This window comes from Colias philodice, chromosome 19, assembly GCF_061535455.1.
Source record: "Colias philodice isolate Cphi_HAF_F1 chromosome 19, ilColPhil1 Martin Lab GWU primary, whole genome shotgun sequence".
Classification (NCBI taxonomy): Eukaryota; Metazoa; Arthropoda; class Insecta; order Lepidoptera; family Pieridae; genus Colias; species Colias philodice.
Window position 1 is genome coordinate 6,375,875 of NC_143104.1, and position 21,118 is coordinate 6,396,992.

Sequence of the window (21,118 nt, forward strand, 5' to 3'; positions counted from 1 at the left end):
CAGTTGGAATGCATATTTGCCTCCATCAGCTTGACGCCCAGCGAGGAAGTGTTGACACAAACAGTTGTGAGTTGACTAACGGAAATAGAAGTTTATTCCCACTGCATCCAGCAATTTCATCCCTTCAGCAATTTAACTTCGTGTCTTGTATAAATGAGGTTTTATTATAAAGATGGGTTAACGGAACATACATAACTAATTTTGTATCGAATAAGCTTAGATAAAATGCATCGCGAGATTTTTATTAGGTACAATATCTACTATTATAATTACAATATTTGCTTACAGTTTTAAATATCTAGGTACTTTGTTTGAATTATGTAATACTATATTTACTATATACACTTACTATGTATATTCTTTTCCATTCCGTAGTGGGTATAACAATTTCCAAACCATTTGTCATTCCTGAAATGTAGCTTTCGACCAATGATTTTTTTATTCGATTTAATAATAGCTTGTTCCAGCTATTTCTTCCAACACACTCCGAACAAACAATTTACATATTTTGCAGCCTTGCGTAATACTTAGTACGTATATTATTTATACAGTTACCTGAAAATTAAATGTACAATGATGTATTATTGTTCTCTGAATTATGTGAATTTTGCAAATCCTCTTATAAATGAACTATTTATATTTACACTAGGTAGCAAAAATCCTTGAATACTAGCTCATTTGAACAAGGAGACCTATTTCCAGTATGATACCTTTCACACTGAAATGTGAAGGTAGTTGTGACCTATTATTGATAAACATTCAATTAATACCCTCAATATTACCATTTCTAACACATTACTACCACATATTACTAAATAGTTACGACAGAGGCATCTTAAATTTTCATTACCTATATGTAATAAGATATATTATTTAGATATCTAGAAGAAAGGCACACAATTAAAGGCACAAGGCGGACTATTTACCACGTCGCGTCACGAATAACTCCTGTTTAGTGTAACGACAAACAATTTATGAGTGCAAACAAAATCACTGAGTGAGACACTAACGTTCATTCTATTATATTTGTGTATATTTTTTATTCATCTATGAAATGTGTTTTTTGTAACATTTGAATTGTTACCATTACTCTCTCCTCTGATATTTGAACTTAGATTTTCAATTTGTTCGCTACGTTTGAAAATGCTCTCTCATTTTGTTTATCAAATAAAATTTTCCGTGTAGGAAAATTGTTAAAATGTATTCTTGCGCTAAAGCTGACAGTAGACGATCATGTTAAGTGACTTGTGCCACGTGAATAATTTCCAGCTGCAGCTTGCATGATGTTTGCATGTCATTCACTTTAATCGATAAAGGTTCGCATAATACCATGAACCCATACATCATGATCGTCTATGATCATAATTCATAACATACGACTTGGTGAATTTATTCTATTAAAAATCAATAAAATTATTCATAGCTCACTTTTTAAAAGGTTGTCAAATTTTTTATGTGATTTCATTTGTATGCTTTCTGTCGTTTAACTTTTGGTTCATTTTCTTAATATGTGAAATATATTGCCTACTTTTAAGGACGAATTTCTTGTATGTATGTGCCTATTTATTGAGTGTCACCAAAACGGCTTTACCTATATATTATACGTATATACCTGCTGTCCACTCCTTCAAAGAGTAAAATTACTATTAATTACCTACGTACCAATAAATTGCGTATATGGACCATATCACTAATTGTAGACACAATAATGTTTGTGGTTTGCGTAGAATTATGCCCGTATAAGTTACGAGCTATCTGGCATTGAGATAAATTGGAAATGGTATCGAATTAACCGTGGTCATTATATGCCAGTGATTTGTGTTGCATGTGCGGAATACGGATGGCACCAGGTACTATATTTGACAAAAGATTTGTCGTTGCAAATGGCATAGAGCCCATAGATAGGTATAAAAGATGAGTTGGATCTAGCTGGTCCTTATGGGATATTTTCTATACCTTTACATTTACATTCATTACTAAAGTTTAAACAATAAACCTAATCATGATTTTTCATTGATACTTTTATCAGACGAACGTATCAAGGGAAATTTTCCTGGGAGGCGTGATGAGAAATTATGATTTCTAGCGTTGCAGTTGATTAGAACTGTCTTATAGTTGTTTTTAAAACTGTATATTTTAAAATACACGTACTTATATAAAGCAATGGAGGCATAAAATTATCTATTATCGTGCCAATTTTTGCACCATCCATCGTATTCTAAACCTCGTTACAATATCTCATAGGCCCTAAATCTCACTGAACCTATAATACATCACACGGTGGGTAAAGGAAACATATCTAATACGTTTCTCGATGTGGACCCATATCTTTGATCCATATTTCCCCTCGTTATCGCCGACAGTTCATTTTATTAGGTTACATTACCGCTATATGCTAGAGTGCAAATATACGCAAATGATCTGGCTATGCTTATTTAACGCACCTATTAGTATAGAACAGCTTTTGGAATTTAATGTCTCTTAGTAACGGATAGAATGCATTGTTATCAAAATTGTAAATTTTCAATTAAGATAATATACATATTTGATTCGGATATTTGTACGGTTTCGGTACATAAGTAGGTAGTAAACATTTTGAGCACTGGCAAGATTCTGTCCTTTTCAGCTATTTTTCTTATAAATGATTATTTGAGATTTTTCGTTGGCGAATGTGGACTGTTGCTGATGCGAAGTAGTACCTAAAATCGAAATATTAGGTTCCTGCTTATATTATTGTAACTAGTTCTTTGTAAAAAGGTGCTGAAAATAAAATAAATGTGCGTGCCAGTATGTGGGATTAATAAAGGACTGGAGCCTGCCCACAAGCCACAGCCCAACGGACGCTCCATTTGCATATGTTTTCAACTTTAATTTGTAGGCAGATTACTCTTCCTAATTCTACCTTATACCTCGTAGTCCCGTTTAAATACTGAGTTTAAAGGTGCTTTCGGTTTTCAAGTAATTGTTACCAGAAAGTTTAGACTTAAGAGGGTCGTCTAAATTTAGAAGTTCAATAGCCTTGTAAGTTCAGGAAGCCTTATTTCAACATTCAAACTGATTTATAGGATATAATATAACTTAAACATTGGAACTTTATATGCTATAGGTATACTATTTGTTTTCTCTTTCCGCTATAACTTTCTTATTTGTGAACTTATCTTGAATTTCTAAATAAATGAATTATTTTCTAATTAAATCAAAGGAGTAAGGCAAACAAAAGGTATACCTTGATTTTCTTGAATATATTAGAAACTTTAGTACCTAGCTCAACTATTTGCCTTTGAAATTACTGTCAACCCAAAGATCCTTAATTAATTAACAAGATAGGTATTTGTGGTTATGTATCTCCTTGTTAAAGATCTGATATCGAACTTACGAAGCAAATAACCACAAAGACACAAACTAGTTGACATTATGCTTTCAAATTATTCGGTAGAAAAATCTTTATTTAAAAGTGGCGTAGCAAAAAGGGGGTGTAGTGGCCACATTCTGATCTTAGATTTTCCATTCAAAATACGGGTAACGGGATATTAAGACAGATATCCGTCTGGATCGAGATCTATTGAATAAAATAATTTCAGATTGCCTTTTTAATTTAATTCGTAACTATGCGCTAATTTCAAATCAATCATTCATTAGGTAACTAGTTACGTGTTCTTCGTATTTGTGGTTTTAGTCTCAATTTATACAAGACTATCTACCAACCTTACGTTGTGGATCTTAGAGTTGTGGATCTCATATTCCAGGGCTACTAGTTTAAGAAGCAGTTTATATTCAAGATGATAACATGTCTGAGTAAGTGACATGTGGCAAGAACACGACAATATCTTACAGCGAAGGAGACACCGTGATTAATGTTGTAATATATCATCATTACACGTGTTCTCTGGATATTAAGGAGTTTATTAAACGTATGTAAATTGTCGGATTGTATAATTAGCCATTTAGTTCAGCATAATTGCTCTCCATTGGGAATTATGTACCTAAGTACATATTAATAATCTAAATATAGGTAAGTGGGTAGCCTTTTGCATTATTTCTTTCTAATTCCAATGTGATTCATAACTAACTTACCTATACATTGAATTATTAAAGTTGAGTAATGGTATTGCGTTCCAAAATACGTTAAAATTCAATTTAATAATATGTTTGACCGTAGGCGAAACAGAATGGAAGGTTCGTAATAGAATTTTTAATATTCCGCTATCTCCTTTAATATCTTTCGCCCCGCTGTACTCCTAATCAAATTAAAAATTCATCGGGAATTCGCCTTCGGGTGGGAAAAATTGCTTGGTTATACATTTCTGACGATATAGTGTAAGATGAAAACATTCATATTTAGGATAAAAAGTGTGCAGCTTTTTTACGAAAAATACAAACTTTTTTTCCTCAAGTCAGCAAAGGAAATATTTTGCCCAGAGGGTTGAAATGTAGGTAAACTAATTTATGAAGCCGAAATACTGTGGCATAGGAAAAGAAACACAGTAGTTACTTAGGTACCGAAGAAAGTACCTATCTGGTATGTATTTTATACGTGAAAAAAGAAGTATCAAAGAAATTTACCTATTCGTAAATTTATTATCTACCTACTTATTTCATGATTACCTAGGTATAAAAAGAACTGTAAAATTCAATAGGCCATCAATCCGTTATGCTAATACAGCCTTTTTAAATTGATAGATATTTAAATGTAAAGTCCTAAGGATTTTACTGATTGCAAAAATGATTGGTTTAAGTGTGAGCTTTCGTTAAGTTATACCTAAGTACCTCAGTTATTAGGTGCTTAATCAAAAACTTGTTAATGATCGAAATTTTATTAAAATGAAACAAAGTGTTGACTAACTTTTCTCATGTCATGAAAGCTAGAAATAACATTTGACTGTTCTGAACAATGTCAAACGCTAAATCTCTTGGAAACTCACGTGTTCAGTCTAGACATTGTAATAAAAGTAAAACACTCGACTTTTCTATTTGCAACCAACAAGTACATACTTATATTAGGTGTGTCTGCCAAAAAGATAATTTTTGGTTAGTTATTAGATAATGTTATTGCGGGTAAGTAGTTATGTAGTTAGTTTAAAATAATTTAACAACGTCGTTTTAATGCAAAAAATAAGCATAGGTACGACGTGCCTACCTTTCTAGCAATATTGCCTTTCAGCCTTTCTTGACCGATTTTTTTCCATCGGCTACAAATCTTAGGAAAGGCCATATAAAGTGTAGGTACCTAAGTAGTATTTTGGTACTTACAATGATTGGTATTACCTTGAAAATAACACCTATAGGTAATTTTATTAACATTGCACCATAAAACCACTAATAAAGTGTTATTGTGTTAATGTTTTGTGGGCTAGGCACTGTTCATCGATATAACAGCCAGTCACGCCTTATCATTTCATTTCTTATTGGCTGCGCCCATCTCTTCAAAACGATCTTATTAGTGTAGTAGTAACAATAAATACCCTATATCACAATATAACGATGTATTGATGAAAACGTTACAGTTACAATTTATGTAGATTGTAGGAGGTACGAGTATCTAGTTGTAACCCAAAAGTTTATAGGTTAAGTCCATAACCTTAATATTCAGGACCCTCCAAAAGCACAATGGAATGATCCGCCATCGTAAATTTAAATTACTCCAACATATTCTCCCTTTCTTATGGGTCTTAATGATCCTTCTGTTTGGCTAACAAAATATCGATTGACCTACTTATGAGATGAAATCAGTGACACGTTTTATAGCCTATGACTTTCCAATCAGCTTTATTTTATCGTAAGTTCTTAGAACTCAGAAATTTCCCGAGGTTATGAAGGTAAAGTCTAGGCGCATCGATGGATATAGCCTGATAAATTTAAAAAATAACAATGTAGGAAATCTTAGGCAAAGTTAGGATCCGTATTCGCATTATGCCTGAGAAGCAAGGTAATCATGACTTTACAGAGAATGAGTGATTTAGTAAATTGCCATTAAAACTTCTATTTACCTAATTTTTAAATAGACATTAGTATAAATAGGTAAAATAGGCAATAGTATAAATAGATAGGTACCTATTTGTCGAATAAAAGCAAGTTATTGACATGATTTGGGAATTTTTGAAGATAACCATACTGAGAATCATTCTGAGTTTGTGAAAGCAAACAAAAAAGCCAGATACACCGAATACAATGCAATTAAATCTTGCTGAATACTTTTCAATGACAACCTCGGTTTGGCCTCTACGTGGATAATGGATGAGATCGAATGAACCTCTAGAGATCAGCGGTAAGAATTAGCATTTTAAGTGCACTCACCGTTCTCAGTGCCATGAATTCGTCCAAATCCCTTAGCTTCTTTATTCCTTCTGGAAATTACACCTTCTGTGTTTTAAAATATTAATGTATTTTATATTTTTTTAACAAAAATATAAATATTTATCTAGGTAACCATTTAAATGGCCAACCGGAGCCAAAAACTTTTTAATAAAAAAGAGTATCTAAGGTAAAAAATGCCAAAAATTACAGTCAAATTGAGAACCTCTCCTTTTCAAGTCTGTTGAAAAAATAATTAATAATTTTAGTAAGTAGCATATATTTCAACGATATTTCTCCGCATATTTAAATAATAGTTGATATTCAATTTCCAGTCATTCCATAGGTAGGGGTAGGGTAGGGGTAACCTTTTCCGTTAGAAAATCCTACATGATTAAACTTCTTTACTCCGGAGAAGGTAGGGTTATGTCAGACATCTACAAATACCTCAAGGTGACCTATATCTGTGTAAGACGTTGAACTCAAAGCTCAAATATAACGTAACCTAATTCTAGGTACCTACCTATATCATGAATGTATTAAGTTATTGAAAACAACGCAAATTAAAACATTTATTTATTCAACTACTTTTAGAAGCAGTAATGAATCGTCAAAATGTTGAAAGACATTAAATATTTAGTTACCTTCCAAAAATAAATAAGTAGAAAAAACTCACATTACTAAAATAGTATTACAAGAAAATGAGAATATGATAATATCACAGCTGATAAATATTATTATTAAAGTCGCAAAAATTTCCAACTTTACATATAACTTTTATAAACGATCTTCCAAACAAACGTAGGCTTAAACTTTGCTCTTTAATGTCTTCTTAATGAGTTCCGAAAAAGAATATTTTTCTTTAAAACAATGTTATTTATGATGTAAGCTTAATGAAAAATGAAAAAGATTATGGAATTTTTCTGTATATTTGAATGAAAATATTCAGACATTTAAAATTTACAATACTGGGTCGGAATAAATTTATAAATCAGCAGCTATAAAACGCAGTGGCGCATTACCTGTCATTAGCAATTGATTCTGCTAGATATTGACCGATTAAAAAATTGTACTTATGAAAAATTAAATTCTGAAATAATAAACATAAATTAATAACTTATACACAGATGCCATGGCTGTTTTTATGTACCTAATTATTGAACATAATAAAAGCCATAAAAATGATGTCTTACAATTTATTTTGTAATCGTTGGAAATAATAATTTAACCATTCTGCTAGCGCAGTTCGGTAAGAAGAGTAATTGAAAACGTATATAAAAACCTATGAGATAACAACAAAACGAGCTTGATTTTTTAAAATCAATATACATCTTCTTATATATAAAATTCTCGTGTCACAATGTTAGTCTGCATACTCCTCCGAAACGGGTGGACCGATTCTCATGAAATTTTCTGTGCATATCGGGTAAGTCTGAGAATCGGCCAACATCTATTTTTCATATGTACCACGGGCGAAGCCGGGGCGGACCGCTAGTGTTATATAAAATCACCAATATCCAGATTAATTAGATAATTTAATATTATGGAATATGGGCCGTAGTGTACCTGTGCATAGTTTTGTTTTTGTAAGTCAATTAAGTTTTGATTATTTATTTAACTTTTGAAAATGTTATTTACAGAAAGATAACCACACCAGGTATAGGTATTGTTAACTTTTTAAATCAGAAATCTCATTGGGGCAGGATTTTCAGTCAAATGGTATAGAAGAATAAAAAGACAAAGAGAATTCAATAAATAAAAGGCTATTTGCTTTCCGTTAACATTTATTTGTACATGTAACCTAATAAGAAGCTAACTACAAAATAATACGATTGCTACACTTAGATACAATAATAATAAAAACAGAGATTTGTTCATCGACATTGTCTACTCATTTAGTAGTAATACAGTTTTAAGCTAGCAACATTAAATATAGATAAAAGTATTTTGATATGATAACACCGATTATAAATACACCAAGAAATGCGGAGGTGTTACCAGTTCAAAATAAAATACGTTTAAAATGTGCATAAATAAATGAGCAACATTACGTTCATAAACAAAGTATAGTGAGTGATAATACACAAAATATATTATTATGTCGTTTTCTCCTTACTGAGATCGATATTTTCAACTTCAAAACGTTTCCGTCACATAAAACTTCGCGAGTCTCATAGTTACTGCCTCATGGAAATCTTACCAAAAGTCTGCATTGATAACTGAAATGTCCAAGCTTGACAAGCTTATATATTCATTTTAATAATCTGTATTTACTAATAGAAAAACACGCAGAAAGCCAACGATGTTTGCAAAGTTGACTGTTTAATGACCCTGTAATAAAAACCTAACGTAATTATAATAACAACCATTATTTTCTAACTATAAATGCACAGATAACCTAGTTCAAAGGGAATTGAAGGCCAAACTTTTCGTAAAAAATATAAGTAAAAATATTTACAACAAAATTACATCCAAAACTAATAGATATAAAATAATTTCTCAATAAAATGCCATTAATTTCAAACGATTGCTAAAAATGGTTAATTATTTATTTACTAAAGTTTCAAATTACTGTCTTTAATAATTCCATCAATGTTTTTAACATTTAAAATTTTAACAATCAGTGATCGCATAGCGAATTGAACAATCTAAAAAGGGAAACATTAATATTTATCAAGAACATTTAATAAACTTTCATAACGATGAAAGTGTACAATAAAGACGAGGAACAAACTTTATTGGCACTGATAGTATCAGTAATTCAAATATTACACATAACATAATAAATGTATAGATGCCTATCTAAATAAGATTTCGGCGTTATTCATAAATAGTTCGATTCATATGCCAAAACATTCCATACAAGCATGATTATAATAAATATCACAATCTAACCTCTAAACAGGAAGACGGGGCAAAATAATAGCGACCACCAAGCGAACATGCAATACACACGGGACTTAAGTGCTCTAAGTGAATAAATGTACTACAACAATGTATGGAAGCGCCAACAATTCAAAAATGCTTCGTCGCACAAGTGATTATCACCCAATCGCAAGAATTAGATGAAAATCACTCACTCTCAATCGTTCGTTCGGCACACATTGCGGTAGCGCGTCGCCTACGTACTAGGTGCATTATGGGTATAAAAGGCGGGGCTCACTAAAACGAAGCGAATAAAACAAATCAAACGGGTAAAAAGTGCATCACGTCAAAAATAGAAAAAAAAAGTATCTACGAAGTAAAATTTTTTCGATTTTTTTTTCGTTTATATATTTTTTTATTCGTGTATTTTCTAGAAAACGCATTCTTTTACAAGATAACTATATGAGGGTGGAGACCCGCAACGCTCCCACGCGCGGCGCTCGGCCGCCCGTTCGAGTATTACGGGGCTCGACACCGCCACATTAGTGGCCGGCGTCTTAACTATTTTAATAACATTTACCAGCTGACATGAATTACGCACTTTCAGCAAAGAAAAATATGTCAAAACACTACTAACAATTTTTTCGACTTGCAACTAGTGAAATCAACTCTACTTGACCATTAATCGATTAGATGTTTTAGTTCGTTTAAAAACCCCCTCGATTAGTTTGTCCGCGAATGCACAATGTTTTAGTATCACACCCATTGAGATATACATATGGAGACGACACCGCCTACATCACTTATGTTCCGCTCAACATACGCCATATGGCGTAACTGCACGCTCATTTTTTATTTGTTTTAAAGTGAAACACATCAAATATTCCTTCGTGTGTGTTACGATATTGCACAAATAATACGGAAAAGTGCAAAGGAATAACTTTTATCGGTAAGTACCTAACTAGATAATAATTTTTAAAACTTAGAGCAAAAAATGGCGCACAGATTTTGTTCGTGGTGTCTCCTCCATACGTAGTAATATTATCTCAATGATCACACCGTGTGTCGGAAATGTCGGCTTCGCTCTCACGCGTCCGTCGCACCGCACCGCATGCGGCGGCGGAGCGCCCACACCGAGCCCTGCGTCGTCGCCACATAATTTCCCAGAATTCCGTACGAAATACAAGATTCCAATAAGCGAACGGATCTCGATAATTTAACATCGCAAAGGACGTCCGTTTATGTATTTTTTTATCAATGCAATATGTTTCATAGAGACGAGATGCTTTAAGAACACATTCAATACTCGTTTATCAATAAAATCTGAACACAAATCTCGATTAAACGATGTACCCGCAATGTAAACAACTTTGCAATATCGGGAAAACATAACGTAAAACCGCAATTTAAAAGTGCCCGGGTTTGAAAATAGGCAAAGGTTCGTCTCTACATGAGTTTGGTTGATTGGTTGGTTGGTTGGTTGATTGTTGGTGTGTAATGGTTGTCTAGAGTTGACATACTGCGGCCTGTTGGGGGCAGCTACTCTGCGCCAGCGTCCTCACTGATTGTCTCGCCCGCTTTCTCTTGGGAAATGTTTTGACCTGCAATACAGAGACATCTGTGTAAAAATGTTCTTTGAAGAGTGTTTAAAAATATGATTACTTATTTTGAATCTCATGATACATAACTATTATCCCGGCATCATTATTACTAATATTGCAGGATATTTAACGAAGATGAACTATAAATGAATTTGTAGAAAAGTGAGTTTCAAAAAATGGCTCAAAATTAACATTTTAACTTCAGTTACAGGCCAGTATTATTTCCAGCGGGAAAATAATGACACACTGAAAATAATGCTTCTATAAGACATCATGGAACAGGGGCAGGGCATTTAAAAACTTACGACACATCGACCTTGGAGATATTGAAAGATTTCAACCTATAGACCAAACACCACAAGCTAAACAAAAAAAAGACGGGTTGCACTCCGGGAGTGCCGGCAGAAGTGAAAACTTGATTATTAACGTTCAGCATGTTTGATATTTTGGAATGGTATCCGTCTTACGCATGGAATATAAGGGCTAAAAAAAACCCCGTCTTACGCTTTTTCGATCAGGCCACGTGTCCTGACGCGAGTTTAAGATTTTATACCCAACGCCGCTAAAGAAGTTTTCACTTCAAAAACTGACCCTTTTTCGCTGATGAAAGTATGCACTTCTTGCAGCTTATGAAGAAAAAGGAGACACGTTGGAGTTGGGTGTTGAGGGCATGAGGTCCATCGTCTTGCACACCCAGCCCGCTATGTCCACGCGCTCGGCCTCCGCGCCGCGGATCCACTCGTGGTTCTGTACACAACACGTGTTTGGATTAATTATATACTAGCAATGCCCTGCGGTTTCACCCGCATAGATAGGGATATCCTGACAGTGAAAAGTCTACTATAGGTCGGACTATAGGTTTAATTTTTAATCACATGAAAATCACCCTCACCCCGTCCCGCACTACGCTGCTCATTGTATTAAACAGTATGCCTACTATTTTCTGTAAATTGACACTTTTAAAAATTCGTTATATCTTTTGAATGGAATATCCAATTTTTTTTATTTAAAAAGTATTTTTCTGGTATTGAAACAGTCTATAATAAAACATCATTTAATGGGATAAGAATTAATATATGTGTATGGATAACATGGTTTGATTACTGTCGGCACTTCTATTTACTTTGAAAACGTAAAAAATTTGTTGTAGTAACATAACTACTGAAGATGGACATATGGTATCGCGGACTTTCTTGTAGATATTGATCCATTCTATAATACCTTAGAACATTTTTTTGTTCTATCTTCAATAGATTCCGCAGCGCACGCGATGACAGAATTTTTATTAAGGATTTTTTTACACCTTGGGTTACATTATTGCATTTTTGGTTAGGATCTCTAATTTTTTTTGAAATGCAATATAGCCTATGTTGCTCAGTGAAGATGCAGCTTTCTAATGGTGAAAGAATTTTTGAAATCGGTCCAGTAGCTTATGCGTGAAAACCATACATACATAAACACATAATTACATAATTACAAACGTTTCCTCTTTATAATAATTATAGTATAGAAGTATAGATTAAGATTTTGTAGTGATTATTGTATCCGCTCCTGTTGCCCTCGCCTTCACTCGCTTGGTTAAAGAAAATTAACAGTTCTCATACATGGATTGATACAAATGCGCATCATATGGATCTTTCTACGTAAATGAGATGTATTACTGCAGCCTTTGTCACTCTCTAGCCTCTTAAATATTCCTATACGCAAAAATCATACGGCCTTATCGGCCTTATGTCACATGAAATAAGGACTAATAAACAAACAAACACGCTTACGCATTTATAATATCCGAGGAATAGACACAAACCATAGAAATCTAAATAACAAGACACATAGAAGTGCTATAATGTCATAATTCGTATGAAAACCGCTGTCGCCAAAATCAACACATTCAAACCGAAAGCTAAACAGTACACACAAGTAAACTATGCCTTTTATTGGACAGCTTGATTTTAGTGAAAACTAACTTATCTATTAAATTAAGCTTTTGAATATTATGTATCCTAACGCACGAATTTACGGTTTATTTTAGAATAACACCCTATAAGTATATAAGTATATGAGACTTTTTGCTCCAATACGAACAAACGTGATAATAAAGAATGGTCGACTGTGTCATTCATTGTTATTTCGATTACTATGGTGACACTCGTAATACTTGTAAATATTCTATAATTTTAAGGAAAAACGGCATTATTTCTAAAAAAAAATATTTTCCGATGAAATATTATTCCTTTATAAGTATAATTACAACTTGTGGAAGAATTTCCGCAATGGGAATTGCTGAAACACACCATGTATACTCTCACATCTCACACTCATACGTCTCCAGAGCAACTGAACAGTGACGAATGCACTGGTGATGTGCAAATCACCTGAGTGGCGATAAGGTCACGCACGCTTACGACTTCTAGTGTCTTGTTATTTTGATTTCTATGACACAAACTTTATAATTAATATTTTCGATTGGGAACTTGTTTCTCTAAGTTTCCAAAGTCATATCTTGATCGGTGAAAAAACATTTAGGTATGTTATATTTCAATAACGTTTCATAAAACTTATACTGGACATATTATACTTCTATAAAATTTTTGAAAGAATAATGACATATTATTATCATTATAAAAACAAAAACAAACTCACCATCAGCGTCTTAAGGTCGGCCCTTTCATCGGGGTTTTTCTTGAGACATCGATCAACAAAGTCGGTGAACTCGTCGGAAAATACTCCACCCGGAAGCTTTGGTGGAGGTTCGTTCACTATGTAATCTAGTAGCTCGAATATCGCCATTGGACGAGGCGAATTTGGCGCCTAAAAAGTGGATAAATAAAAAAAAATTCATTTTTTTTTAATTATTAATTTATAAAAATTATTTATTACATTAATTTATTTAACATTAATTCGAACTTTATACTAGAAACATCGTATAAGTTCTATATGTGAACTAATTAATGTTTTACGAATAGTAAGTATGCTACAAAAAGAGTATTCATGGTCTGATAATATGAAGATGCAGGATGATTCTCAAACGAATTTTCGCTATACAGTTTAGATTTAGATATTGTGCTTAGAGAGTGTGTGAAATATTAACTATTTTAAATTATACCTACGCGTAATTTCATAAAGAATAATAATATATTCATGTGCACGACCCATCAAGGTGAACCTTAACAAATTCACTTTGCATTCTTATCACATATAACGGATGTATGCAATTGATATGTGAATAAGTAAAACAACTGTTCTTTTTATGCAATATGGACAAGATAGTTTTTACAAGAATTTAAATTTTAAATATTAATATTAAATTTCAACATGGTAAAGAAATATCAGGTTGTAAAATGTATATTTCACTATCATTTATGTAAGCAAAATTTTAATTTTTTCAAAATACAATTTATAAAAAACAATTTTTTTTTATAAATTATATAAAATACATTATTTACCTGGCCGGGCGAGTGATCTTCATTCTGACCGCCAAATATAGCAGCTAATGTTTTCGCATCGGGCGGTGGTATAGGGTACATGCCTATAGCCATCTCTACTAGCGATAGACCGAGAGACCAAATATCTGATTGCACTGAATAGTGTGTGCCTTGAAGTCGTTCCGGCTAGAAATAAAGTAATTTTAATGATATAATATTATTTGTTAACATAATTCATTTATATTTCAAATAATTGAAGTTATAGTCTAACATTGAAAGGAAAATTGTTTTGAATTTAATGTGTCTCATAGAATCTATGTTATGTGATGCAAATTTCAACATTAGTAGACAAAAATTATTCGACTTGACCATAATGCAAATCCATACGTGTTTATGATACAAATGCATAATATTATTATGTTTAATAACTTTACAACGAAATTGAATGCAGAAATTATCAATTTTAATAAATAAATTCCCACAAAATATTTATTAGATATTAGCTCTATTATAATCAAATACATACCGACATATAACTTCGCGTTCCCACAAAGGAGTTGGCCATCGAATCGATGAGTTGTCCGGACACACCGAAATCGCAAATCTTAATCTCTCCGTTGCTGTTCACGAGAATGTTGGACGGTTTTACGTCACGGTGCATTATTGCGTGCTTGTCTCGCAAGTAGCTGAGGCCCTTTAATACTGCTGATGTGATTGTTCCTGAAAAATATTTTGCCAAATTGTTTAGAGGCTCAATCTATACTAATATTATAAAGCTGAAGAGTTTGTTTGTTTGTTTGTTTGAATGCGCTAATCTCGGGAACTACTGTTCCGATTAGAAAAATTCTTTCGGTGTTAGATAGCTCATTTATCGAGGAAGGCCAAGTACCATCACGCTACGACCAACAGGAGAGGAGCCACGGGGGTGAAACCGCGCGGAGCGGCTAGTGGTTTATAATATTAAAGATATGAGTGATTTTTACAGATATTTTTGTATAATGTCTAAGAAGATTCACAACTATTCAATCCTAATGTAGATTACATTAGAATTGAAATACCTCAACTAGATTTTTATATTAAGGTCTCATAAGGTCTATCTGCACTATATTAAACAGTTCAACATATTTTAAATACATATTATTAATAGCAGAACTAACAGAAGTGTGAGAAATACAAAAATTACATTGCCAATAACCTTACTGTGTGAAAATAAACATAGAAACCCATTTAAATAATTAATTTATACCTAGAATTGACTCAGGAATCCTTCCAGCCTTCTTCAATATCAAATCCAATGATCCACCATCCATATATTCCATGCAAATAGATATTTCGCCATCGCTATAAAACGCTCCGTAGAATCCGACAATGTGAGCAAAGTTACACTCGTGAAGTACTTTCAGTTCCCTTATAATCTGTTTCTTTATAGCTGGCTTCACTTCGAGATGGATTAGTTTCCTTGCCATGATGAGACCCGTGGACTTATGGCGCACCTTCATCACTACACCACCATTGCCTTGGCCTGAAAATAATAAAGCTCATATTTATTAACAACTTTCTTGAAATAATTAAAAAAAATATAACAAAAAAATTATAACAAACACAACACTTATTCAATGAATTAAACAGCATCACAATAATTATAATTAACAAACTTATCTTAATTAAGATCAAAACATTTGTATAAAATACAAGTTTTCAGTCCTTAATAAAATAATAGAGTGAAAGTAATACATAAAATTAAAATGCTCAATAATGTACCTAATTCACCAAGCTTTTCAAAGTCATCATCGCTCAGTTCGCCAATCTTCTCTTTCTGGCAGAGGAAGACTTCTATTCTTCGTCTCTGTGTGTCGTCCATTTCGATCTGCTCCAGTCGCTCAGTGAGAGCTTCAATGCTCGTCTTTGATTTGCCAGCTAAACCTTGTCGTCTATAATAAAATTCATGTTAAAAATATGAAAAAAAAATATTTGCAGTTGCAATTCTGAATACATACAAACTAACTGGTAAGTGTAGTGGTTTGCTTAAACAAGTCACTGTCTTGCAGGACACAGAATGCCTACTTGTCCATAAAGAAACAGATGCATAATGCATCTACCCAAAAACCCACAAATTATAATGCATTATATGTATCTAAACTTTCATAATAAACACTCAAATACTTGGCAATTCAAATAGCAAAATAGTTACTACCATACTACTACATACTTTACTGAATTTAAATGAGATGTAAATTAGGCACAATATAAATATGACGTAAAAAAACAATAACAGTCTGTGCAAATTATTTATTGCCATATCTATTCAATGTCGAATACCTGTGTAGAATACACACAATGATATTCTTCCTTTTAATATTAACATATACCTACTATTAATGAAATATATATTGCATGTAAAAGATGAATGAAATTATCAAACTAAAGGATTTAAAATGTTATGCTCAAAAATTATTATGTTTCCACAGTACATTAAAATTAAAACAATTCTTGTATATTTGAATACAATATATTGTTAGCTTGAATTCATACATTGCTAATTAAAAATAATAATTCTTAATATAACACAGGTGATGCATAGAATATAAAATAGCAGACATCTGGTCGCTAAGGCTATGAATCATATAAAGCTGAATCATGACATGTCTGAACACAAACATGCTTCTTATATATAAGCATACTTAAAATTTGATGATTATTTATTTGAATATTAATAAATTAGGTAGATATAAAAATTGTTATCAAAATATGTTTTGTTAAAATACTTTTTTGTTCATAAGTACAAGATAGATATGCCATTAATTGATAATGGTAAGGCATTTTTTAGACTGTAATTTTCATAGATTTTAAGATGTTTTTATGAAAAATGTCACATGATTCATCCTTACTAATATCCTTACTTTCTATCTGAAAGGTTGTAGTAAAAGAAATACAAACAATTGTTTGTATTTCTGAAAGAATTTCATGGTTTGATTGGCTTGAATAGCTAAAGAGTGAGTTATATTTTTTACTACTCTGATACATTTCTTTGCATGGTAATTTCCTTTTACCATGGAGGCAAAGCTACAAGTAAAGTATTTATTATTATAAAAGTCTGGTATTCTATACCCAAGATAGTAATAATACATTTTGATGTGAAAGAACAATGTCAGAGACCACACAATAATTTAAGAAATCTATGGTAATGATTTTTAATGTAGTAAGAAATTTACAGAAATTACTTATTGTATTGATGCAAATTGTTAATTAAGGCGAAATACAATCATGCTTGTGCACCTTTTGGGCTACGCCCCCTGGGTGGAGCATAAGAGCGCGCGGGACGCTTCACAAAAATCCCCTCGCCACGCCACACAACTGAATAAATGACGGAAACATACGGAACTAACGGAGGTTCAATGAACTTTACTTATATTCTTATATTCGCGCGGTTAAAGCTGAGTAAAGCGATCCGGCAACGTCTTTTCGTTGCCGGGCCCATCGAACTAGAAAAATCGACCTTTGTTCCTTTGCACGAAGGTCGATTTTTAATTGGCACAAATCTGGTTACAAAAAGTGAGCTTGTTTTAACTAAATTATTTTATGATGTAATTATTTGTTATTGTTAGAATTGTCGCTACCTACGTTACTAGCTTATTTGCAAATCTTTGTTAACAAATTTTATAGTTTTTCGACATGGGGACTTTACGTACAATATGATATTAAAAATACATAATAGAATAATGCTATTTACGTTTCTTTTTTTTTTACATTATTATCGGTTTTAAAAGATTAAAAAAATGGGTTTTTGTTTTTATATCATATTTATTGAAAAAAAAAAACAATAATAGACAAAAAATTATTATTTACAATTTTGATTATTTTTGAATAAATATATCCGACATTTTGATATATGGTTTTGTTACCATTTTATTGTTCCAATGTTTATCTTCTTGATACGACTTCTTCTCCTTGTTCCGTAAATAAATGTCTCTTGCCCGTTACTTTGAGCTATCCTTGTACATTGAGGTGCTGAAACAACCATAATAAGTTATAATATGAGAAAAATTAATTGATAATACCTCTTATAATACCACGATTATTATAAAGATACTGTCATCAAAACTAGAAAAAATTGCACAGCTGTGTACGTTCCTTTGTCGCTTTATTATCCTAGCCGTAATAAACTCGATTGTCGGCGTCATACATAGCAAACTTTCTGAGAAAATCGTTCTTTTGTTTGCAAAATTTTACGGTTGACCGCAATTATTATAACAAGTGCTTTTATAAAAATTAGTAAAAAATTTCGCAGCTGTGTCCGTTCATTTATTGCTCTATTGTCCTAGCTCGTAAAAAAGTCGATTGTCGGCATCATAGTTACATAACTACAAATTTTTCAAATATTTTTTATATAAAATTTATAAGTAATTATGCTTATGCATAATATGCAAATAGTATTCATAAAAACAAATTAAAAAACTACTCATACATACATTCATTCGAATTGATATATGTATAAATAAGTATCCTTTATCTAGTCCTGTCTAGATCTAATCCTTGTCTTGGGATTGCTCACATGTGTATAGAATTGTTAGTAGATCAGCAATAAGCCCAAAATAGCATGATATCTAATAAGTAAAAAATTACAATTACCGGTGCAGTGAAAGACCTCAGACAATAGTTATAATACAATAAAAAAAAAGAAAAAGTTATACGCTATTGGGTTGAAATAAAAATTGTTTCTGATCTCACTGGTAATTACCTACCTGTCAGTGATAACTTACACTAGTCTGAAATATTCCACTATCTTCAATCTTATGACTTATAAATAAATGACATAAGAATAAACTTACACAAAAAAAGTACTATGTGAAACTGTCTGAAGATCCACACCAGTTTCTGGTAATCATGGTTGGTCTAAAAGACCAACGTGTCTTTATTGCGTCCTGGCTTGCAAGCTGTACATCGGATTTTTCGTGATCGCGCTTCGCTATTAGAAATAAACACACAAATCAGTAGTATATTTATTGGAAAATGAAATCTCAAAAAACAACTAAAACATTACCTATTTATACCAATAATAAAATTATAAATAAAAATAAAGACAGAGTGCATAAAATTATAAAATCTTGAATTGTGCGTTGCTAAATTCAGACTTTGTAAACATATATGTACTAATACAAAAATCATAAATAGGTAATGAAATCTCAAAATATGACTAAAATAATATTACTTATTACAAATAAAAATAACCATCAGATTTTCATTTATGCGTTTCTCAATTTAGACTTGTAAACATATACCTAGTAATCAAAATATTTGAAGTTGAAATCTTTAGACTTGTAGCGACCGAAAGACATAATAAATATAATTAATAAGCATGATAAACATTAAACTTACCTATTTAGATTCAATAACTGTAGTTTCTTCATCTGCCTTCGCAATATTTTCTTCTTAATGTTCTCACCATCAATGTTTTGGCCACCAAAATTCACCATGTTTATGAAAAACTTTAGTAACACTAACACTAAATCACGTATGCGAGTAGACAACGGCACCGCGCGAAAAAGTTGTACAGGACTGCTCTCTAAGACGCGTTGGCGTCGACTAACAGGAGGCGGAACGGCGGAAGCGACCGGCCTGCGCGCAATTTTTTGCTCATAGTTTATAAATATATTTTTTTTTAATTACTGATGTATGAATTGAAAAATCTAATCCCGTACGTCCCTCAAGAATTGAATGGAAGTGGATGTGGATAAAATTTCATTGATATTACTTTACTATTGTCCAAATGAAATTGATTCTCCGTTTAATTTTTGGGCAACTTCACAACGTTTTTCTATCGAGGCAAATTTTGCCAATCGTGTTTCGGTTCCCAAACGTCACTAAACAAACTCTTCAATTAAATAAATCGATAAATAAAAAAAATCAAATTCAAAGTTTTTGAAGAAAAAAATTAATTCTCCGTGCACTCGAAACGTCTGTTTTGGGTCTCATTTCGCCTTAAGAAGAATAATATAGAGATAACAATGGGCAAAAATTCAGAAAAAATGTTATTTTTTAATTTATCATAACTTATTTTAGTCTGGAAAGATCTTTTGATATAAGTGCAGTCTACAGAAGTCTTATCAATGTTGTGATATTCAAATGTAAATCCAATACTTTTTTTTAAATATGAGTATTGTGTCTAATTGATAAAGTATGTACTTATAGTAAATATTTATAGTATGTAAAATAAAATTTAATTTAATCATCAATTCTTATACATTATAGGTATCTGCTGATTACCCAAAACTGGTATAAGGTATATAGGTACCTACTTGAATAATTATACATATAATTTTTACATTTTTATTACAGACTCAAAATCAATATATTAATATAAAATTAATTGTACTTACTCTGAAGCAGTAGCTGATTTCAGCTGTGGTGTCATATTAGACGGTGTTACTGCTGGAGCCGTATCTATAGACCCTGGTGGGAGGGTCAAGTTTAATTTATTCTTCGACATTTTACTCATTTTTAATCAATGTTCGTCACGGCATTTATACAGTTAAGTAATCTCCTTTTTGCTAAGAACTCCTTAACGCAGTCAAACACCGGGTCCGTGTAACAACATTAATCAACAAAGAAACACAAATTATAAACAGACAAAAGTTTCGCAAGCATTGGAGGAATTATATTATCAATTTATCAGTAATCAGGTGGATACCTACAAATTACAATAAAATTTCGATTGACTTGACGTTTTATGACGTCATTAACGTTCTGTCATTTGTACCACAGATAAGCGTTAGTCACAACACGGTCTCCTGTATCAAGTACTCTGTGACGGTCATAAGTGACGGACGGACACAACGCATACTCGGAGCAATTAACAAGCCTGGAGAAGTAACAATTAATTGAACGTTTCTTATATAGTGGCTCTCTTTTATTCAATACTCTAATTAATGCGATAGA

At 32.2% G+C, this 21,118-nt stretch overlaps 1 protein-coding gene and 1 long non-coding RNA gene across 2 annotated transcripts; both read right to left on the reverse strand.

Moving 5' to 3' along the window:
• Positions 1 to 8,057: 8,057 nt before the first annotated feature.
• Dsor1 (mitogen-activated protein kinase kinase 1) lies at positions 8,058 to 20,925 on the reverse strand. The gene is made up of 8 exons (XM_089707265.1): positions 20,560 to 20,925; positions 15,944 to 16,113; positions 15,429 to 15,704; positions 14,709 to 14,902; positions 14,204 to 14,368; positions 13,401 to 13,568; positions 11,349 to 11,504; positions 8,058 to 10,757 (listed from the first exon to the last, which is right to left on the reverse strand). The coding sequence occupies exons 1-7, from the start codon at positions 20,676 to 20,678 to the stop codon at positions 11,385 to 11,387; spliced, it is 1,212 nt and encodes a 403-aa protein (XP_089563391.1). The 5' UTR covers positions 20,679 to 20,925; the 3' UTR covers positions 8,058 to 10,757; positions 11,349 to 11,384.
• Positions 17,958 to 19,835, reverse strand: LOC149479997 (uncharacterized). Its single transcript, XR_016317157.1, has 3 exons — positions 19,559 to 19,835; positions 19,012 to 19,148; positions 17,958 to 18,190 (listed from the first exon to the last, which is right to left on the reverse strand). It is a non-coding gene; the product is annotated as an uncharacterized LOC149479997 (long non-coding RNA).
• Positions 20,926 to 21,118: the final 193 nt, after the last annotated feature.